The following is a 7500-nucleotide window of genomic DNA, read 5'->3' as shown; positions in this document are numbered from 1 at the left end:
GTTGGTCACAGCCTGTCATGTTTACCATACTTGTTCTGCTTGTTCTGCACAGTTGCTGTGACCAATGTTCCGACTGGTTCCACGGTGATTGTGTCGGCATCTCAGCCAAGAAAGCTAAGAATGTGGAGATATTCTTCTGCCCACCTTGCCGCGGTGAGTTCAGCTCGCCTGCGTTTACAACAGTGTCCGTCCACTGCCCTGCACTGTCTCATGGCCTTCGCTCATTCATACTTAGTCTTTGTTGTTAGCTGAGCAATAGTGGAATCTGTGTGCCCAAACAGAACCAGGCCGTTTCTTTGAAGTTGCTTCCGTTGTTGTGAGTGTTATTGAGCTCGCAGGGAGTAGCAAGTGGAGCGTCCTTATGATTTTAAAAGCACTTAGTGTGTTCACAGAGTGATGACTGTGCCGCAATCTGATGTATGTTTCTGTGCTTTTTTTAGAGTCGAATCCATCCCTGGAGATAGTGTACCGTCCGCAAAAGGTCAAAAAGAAAGATGTGGTAGGTGTGGCAAGCAGTGCTGCAGTGTGTATTTGTTACACATGTACATGGCCTTCCAGACTATACATGCGCTTTCCGTTTCATTTCCGTTGGGGGGGGGGGGGGCTGAGGGATGTAGTTTGCCGTGCTGGCAGGCTGTGCAAGTCCTGTCGGAGGCGCATGTACCTTGCAAAGGAACATTGTATTTATATGACAGACGAGCTGTACAAGTATACCTCCCGGCTGTGATTGTTCCTCATCCACACGAGTCGATCTTTGTCATTCATGTCCAAGACTCAGTGGTCCTATGCTGTTGTGGAACATGTTCACTGTGGTGTTTGGTTTTCTGTTGTGCAGCCCCGCAAACGCTCCAGCCGTATGTGCGGAGAATGCGAAGCCTGCATGCGGCCGGACTGTGGAAAGTGCCGCTTTTGTGTTGTAAGTTGCACTACAGGTACACGTAGTCAGTCATGCTCCGAATTGATAGTGCCTTTGCCCATTTGGTAGTTCTATTCACTGCTCTTTTCATTTCTCAACTACAGTCAACTTCGCTAATAACGACTGCGGATATAACGACAATTCGCGAATAACGGCCGAATTTCCATGCCCAGAGCAAAGTCCCATCTAACTGTATACATTTAACTTCGGATATAACGACTATCTGAATAACGACAATTCGCGTATAGCGACATGCTTTTAGTGCCCCGTGGTCATATTCACTGCTTGAATAACGACTTTCTGGGCTTTTGACAGCTATTTCAAGTACCTGTCAGTCGAGTACATGTACCTGTCATGCAGAAGTACCAGAACCTATGGTGCACCGTACAGGTGATGGATATTATTGCACACATGCAAGAAAATGCAGCCAAGGGGGGGGGGGGGGCTTTTTCTTCCTTTTTTATGTTGGCTTCAAAATTGTTGGATTTACCAGCACACCTTTTTGTATACAATGTACATGTAGTTGTACAGTAATCATCATACATGTACATGTCTCTGGTGGCTGTAGATGGCTCAAAAAGGCTCTCTCTCTCTCTCTCTCTCTCTCTCTCTCTCTCTCTCTCTCTCTCTCTCTCTCTCTCTCTCTCTCTCTCTCTCTCTCTCTCTCTCTCTCTCTCTCTCTCTCTCTCTCTCTCTCTCTCTCTCTCTCTCTCTCTCTCTCTCTCTCTCTCTCTCTCTCTCTCTCTCTCTCTCTCTCTCTCTCTCTCTCTCTCTCTCTCTCTCTCTCTCTCTCTCTCTCTCTCTCTCTCTCTCTCTCTCTCTCTCTCTCTCTCTCTCTCTCTCTCTCTCTCTCTCTCTCTCTCTCTCTCTCTCTGTCTCTCTCTGTCTCTCTCTGTCTCTCTCTGTCTCTCTCTCTGTCTCTGTCTCTCTCTCTCTGTCTCTCTCTCTGTCTCTCTCTCTCTCTGTCTGTCTGTCTGTCTGTCTCTCTTTCTCTCTCTCTCTCTCTCTCTCTCTCTCTCTCTCTCTCTCTCTCTCTCTCTCTCTCTCTCTCTCTCTCTCTCTCTCTCTCTCTCTCTCTCTCTCTCTCTCTCTCTCCCTGGAGGATCACAGCACGTTAGTGCATTGTGCATGTGAGTCGCTGTCTTCATGTTACTTCCTGTTTTGCTCCCTCTCTCTAGGATATGAGGAAGTTTGGTGGACCCAACAAGCTCCGGCAAAAGTGCATGTATCGGCGTTGCCTCAATCTTTCCAAGGTAGGTACTATTCGTACTCTGCAGTGGATACAGCTGGAATCTTACTCTTTTTTGTCTCATGTTTTGGAGTATGGTACATTTTGTTAGATTGTTGCATTTTTGTACATATAACTGCTAGCTGTAGCACTGCAAGCACAATACGATTCAGTTTTTGTGGAAAGTGAATACAGGTATAGAAACGGCCTGTTTTATGTTCAGTGTGCGCCAGTGTGCGTGCAGACAGCTGTCAGCAGCTATTTGTGCTTGTGTTTGTTGGCTTGACTCTTTCTTTGTCGCATTTGCAGCTAGGTGCATGGGACGTAAGTGGTCCGATGGCGGAAAGGCAGTTTCCAGTTGCCCATCACGAGAGTCTTGAATTTGCCCTTCTGCCTTACGTCTTCTCCGTCAGGGTGCGTGTCCTAACTTAGTCGGTTTGTTGTGTGTGTGTGTGTATATGTGTGTGTGTGTGTGTGTGTGTGTGTGTGTGTGTGTGTGTGTGTGTGCACGCACATGTGTTTTAATTACACCGTGCAGCCTATTTCCGACACTCAGCTTGCACTCGAATCAGCCTGGGCAAAGAAGCACCCAGAGGGCGTGGATGGCATGGATTTCATTGATTTCCCTCAAAAGGCAAGTTTTTCATGCAGTGTTCGTTGAACACATGGTGTAGGTTAATGTAAGGTAATGTCGGGTACCGCAACTGCATGCTTGGAGGGATAGTTTCATTGTCACCCAGCCTATGTGTGGTGCAGGCAATGAGCTATCTTTGCTAGAGCTGCACTTCAATTAATTGTAACGCCGGATTGGTTGGCTAAACACCTGGGTGTTAGCGCAGAAGAAGGAAGAGGTACGAAATTTGCCACAAATATTAACTTAGGGATTGAATGGACTGGCTATGTGCGGGCAATGTCGCCATGGAGTGTGACCTTGCACCTATTGGTACCGCTGACTATTGGCGTGAGTCTAGGATGTGTTGTTTGCGCCATATAGGTAGTCTCTTTGCACCCGAGTGTGCTTATATCCATCGAGGCAACTGTCTGTGAGGCTCTTTTTTCCGGATCTGTGCACAGTGGTAGTCATTAGGCCCCTGAAGAGCACCACAGGTCTTGTTTATTTGTGACATTGTGTTTTACAAAACAGACAGTCTGGACAGTTGGCTGGCTATTCCTGTCTTGTTTATGGAGAACTTGCCGGTAGTTAGTGAGGACATTTAGAATTAGAAGTGCACCGTGTTCAGGCTAGTTTCTCAGCTGCAAACAGACGAGTATTGGACGTATTTCCACCAGTGGACCTTGACTTGTCCCCGAGATGACTTGGACTCGCACTGTTCGCCACCGGGTGTTGAGATTGCACACCCGTGTGTTGCCTGTAAGGTACTTTAGTCGCAGTCACAGCCCGGAACAGGTGTTGGTGTTTTGTTGTAGCTGTGCTGCCAGTGCTGGTGCTGAGGCTAGTGCCGGGCCTGGTGGTGGTTGTGCAGGTGGTTAAGTGTAGTGTCTTGCCCCAGGCCGGTGGTCTTCACAGCAACCGACCACAGTGCGTTTGTTTTAACAGGCATGTGGCGTTTTTGATTTTTTAGTTTGTTCTCATTCTAAATCTGAATTTTTCTCTTCACAGCTGCGTTTGTGTGGGTCTTGGATTGATGAAAATTAAGTTTGGGGGTCGACAAAGCCGACGCAGCACGATGATTTCCGCCGTCAGCATCCCTGGCACATCTGTTCATGGTGGAAATGCTTACGCCACACGCAGCACAACGAATGGAATGCTTGAGACCAAGTCGATGCCCATTGGTCTTCTCGTCTTCGCAAAATTGTGAAACAGGCACCAACATGGCCCGTTTGCGTTTTGTTAAGTGTGGCATGTCGAGAGAACAAGTTGCCACGAACGCAAAGGCACTCGAGAAAAAGCAAAATAGGGCCACAGAGCAGTCAACAACGAAATGATGCCTACAGCCACGTGGAGCTCGAAGAACACTCTGAGCAAATGCGACACGAGTCGCACAATGGGCTTATGGCGTCCAGTGCACCGTCATGGGTCCTGTATAACAATGACTCTGCTTTACGCAGGTCTCTCTCAGAGGCTTTCAGCAAGCTGGGAATGACGCCGTCAATCGAGGGTGTAGCAAGAACAGGGCCTTCTGGTCTAGGCCAGTCTTTCATGATGGTCTCACGTTCAGTCTTGGACAAGCCACGCCTCAAGCTCTCACTAACGTAATTCGTGATATGTTCGTCAACTTTGGACAAGCTACTTCAAAGTAGATTCTACATCCTTGGATGGATCAAAGTCATTTTCCACATATTTGTACCGCTTGGCATGTGGTTCCAGCTGGCTATCCGAGTGACCTGGAGATCCGATTTCTTCTCTGCGGATGTCACTTGCCCATTCACAGGCGTTACCTGCCCCTTCACGGGCGTTGCTGGCCCCTTCACGGGCAAACTCGGCCAGCGTAGGGACCCTGCCTGGAATGGCACTCTCAGGGTTCTGACGAGTGTAACTTACCATTCGAACCATTCCTGAAGATCCCATCCAGGCATCCACTTCTGCAGGGACAGTTGGGATTGCATCGGTGTTTGTTGTTGATTCCATCTTGCCGGAAACAATACTCACTAACAAAAAACGAAGTCTCGAAACAAGAACGGTAAAAAACAAAACCTGTCGGCTGTCTGAGCAAAGAAAAAAGGTAAAGAAGGATGTGGGAGCGGAGGGCAAGTGCTGGGTGAGCCAGCAGGGTGCGTGATTAGCGTATACGATGTACGGGTACTAAACAATTAAAATAAATAAAAGCTTTGAATTGCTGTCCGAGTATAGGCAGCAACTAGGTTGTTGCTAGGCAATACATAGTTATATCGAACCGTAGTCTCCGACATACAAGCAAAATAGGGCCACAGAGCAGTCAACAACAAAACGATTCCTCCAGCCACGTGGAGCTAAAAACACTCTGAACAAATGCGACGAGTCACACCCGGTTTTTCGAATTTTGCGAGCAGATTTTCATGATGCAACTCGCACGACATGCTCAAAAGTGGCCGTGAGTACGTTCTCAACGTTTTCAGGGTCTATTTTTTTTAAAAATGCACTATAGTTTGTCAATCCTGTATGCTATGTCCTACATCATGCTGTTCAAGTTGAGTTGGCTAGTCGACCATTGGCCTGCACCATATTAACCATCTTTTTCTGCATGTCTCTGTTTTGTGTTTAGCCGAGAAAAGCCAAAGCTGAGAGGGAGGCTGCTCGAGCTGCCAAGGAGGAGGAACGAGCCAGGAAAAAGGCCGAGAAAGCGGAAAAGAAAGCCAAGAAAGCGCTGGAAAAGATTTCTGGCAAGAAGGAGCGCTCCACAAAGACAAAGCACCGCACCTCGAGCTCTAGCTCGATGAAGTTGCACTCGGATCGCAACGACCCGTACCGTGGTGTTCAGCAGTGTTGGGGACCGCAGTGTACGTACTCCTCACGGCCTGCATCTAAGTACTGCTCGGACGAGTGTGGTCAGGCCCTAGCCATGAAGTGAGTGCTTTTTCTTCTTCTTCTTTTGGTGTTGCGCTGTTTTGCATTGTGTTTGCTGCTACCACTGTCCATGTTCGCTGATCGCCCAGTCCTAGGGCAGTTTTCACTGGAGGTGTGGTGATGGTCTCTCAGGGCATTGGATAGGATACAGGGACTGCCTACACGGACTGCCTACATGGACTGACTACAGGGACTACTGGGACTACAGCGCTGACCAATGGCTGACCGTACCACCATTTTAAACTAGTCAACTTCGCTAATAACGACTGCGGATACAACGACAATTCGCGAATAACGACAGAATTTCCTTGCCCAGAGCAAGGTCCCATCTAACTGTATTACGTATAATGAGACTTCGGTTTTAAGGACACTTCGCGAATAAGGACAGTTTTCTCATGCCCCGCCGCCGAGTGTCGTTATACGCAAAGTTGGCTGTACCTGTACCTTCGGGTGCCCCCGTCTATACACTGGTTTGCCAACTGAAGCGGTTGCCCCGTCTATACACTGGTTTGCCAACTGAAGCGGTTGCTGTGCGTAAATTGCAATGCTGTGCATGTGGTGAGTTGGTGCTTTGTGTCCGTGTGGACGATGGAGGTGAGAATTCAGCACGGCATGTGCATGCATACGTTTGTGCGTGCTTGTGTGGTTTTTGCAGGCGGTTGAAGCGGTATCTACCGGAACGGTTTGCACTCTGGTCGGAAGGAGGTCCTAGCAAAAGTCATGTCTCCCTCAAGGCCAGTATCATCAGCTTGGAGCGGCAGGAGGTGGTGAGTCCAGACAACACTTTGCATGCCATAGCCAGCATGGATATGAGCATTGTTATGAAAACCCTACGGCGCCAGAGTGACTGGCTATGAGTCAATTCTCAACGCTACGCTGTCGTTCTTATGAAGGGAAAGCTGTGCATGGCAACACTGACTTTCTGCTCATTGAGTATGGCATGGCTGAATAGGCTTGTTAGAACCTTGCCAACCTTTGTGCTTGGTGCTTTGACTCTAGTGTGAGCCCATGGGACCATCTTTACTACAAATTACTGTGGCTGAAGTATACTACCACTGCATTTGAACCAGCTAGGAAGTCGGTGTCTCCTTTATGTTTCTCTAAGGACGTGTTCTTTTTTTTTCTGCTAGTTCTTAGAGAAATAATACCTCTTGCAAGTCAAAAGAAACGGGAAGCGTAAAAAGACGGGTCTGGAAAATCTCTCGAGTGCCAGGCGCCAAACCGGCTGCAACTTTGAGAGGCATGCGCATGCACATGGGTTTCTTTGCATACGCATAGAAACAAGTGTATTTTTGCGATACTTCAAAGAAGTACTCTACACTTGCAGACCCACAAACTTGGGAATCTCCAATTTTCTGCTGCCGCTGAAATTTGGAAAGCTTGGAGGTACTCCGAAAATTTGGAAATGAAAAGAACGCTTCTCCTACTTTTCACGGATTCTTGGGCTTTCTGAGAGAATTTAGGGCCCCCCGACCAAGTTGTTAGCTAGGGCACATCATGTTTTCTTTGGTTGTGTGTAGGAAATGCAAGAGAAGATTGCCGTCTTCAAGGAGCGTAGCGAGAAACTCGAAGCCATCATTGAGCACTCCCGCTCGCTGGTGGCTGACTCAGAGGAGGAGGTGGGTGAACTGGTGTTCTTTACTTCATCGAGGTCACGTGCATGTCAACAAATAGTGTATACTGCAGAATTACTGCTGTCAGTGCTTTTCTTAGCCACGGATGCTCCATGTGTTGTGGCGTGAACTTGTGTCCCACACATCCGCACATACATGTATATTTCCAGTGAAAATTGTGATCTTTATTCAATTGAAAGCTCTGTTTTTTTTCTCGCTCACTCTTCCTTCCCTGTAC

At 48.0% G+C, this 7500-nt stretch overlaps 1 protein-coding gene across 1 annotated transcript in view; it reads left to right on the top strand.

Moving 5' to 3' along the window:
- LOC135815350 (CXXC-type zinc finger protein 1-like) overlaps nt 1-7500 on the top strand; it is an 18385-nt gene that overhangs the window by 7801 nt on the left and 3084 nt on the right. The window contains exons 4-11 of the mRNA XM_065328631.1: nt 53-153; nt 441-499; nt 836-916; nt 2095-2169; nt 2683-2778; nt 5348-5649; nt 6305-6416; nt 7170-7268. Of these exons, the coding sequence (XP_065184703.1) occupies nt 53-153; nt 441-499; nt 836-916; nt 2095-2169; nt 2683-2778; nt 5348-5649; nt 6305-6416; nt 7170-7268 (925 nt within the window). The remainder of the gene's footprint in view (nt 1-52; nt 154-440; nt 500-835; nt 917-2094; nt 2170-2682; nt 2779-5347; nt 5650-6304; nt 6417-7169; nt 7269-7500) is intronic.

The sequence above is a fragment of the Sycon ciliatum genome, chromosome 4 (genome assembly GCF_964019385.1).
Source record: "Sycon ciliatum chromosome 4, ocSycCili1.1, whole genome shotgun sequence".
NCBI classification, from domain to species: domain Eukaryota; kingdom Metazoa; phylum Porifera; class Calcarea; order Leucosolenida; family Sycettidae; genus Sycon; species Sycon ciliatum.
Note: the sequence above shows the minus strand (reverse complement) of the source record. Positions and strands in the feature narration are given on the sequence as shown.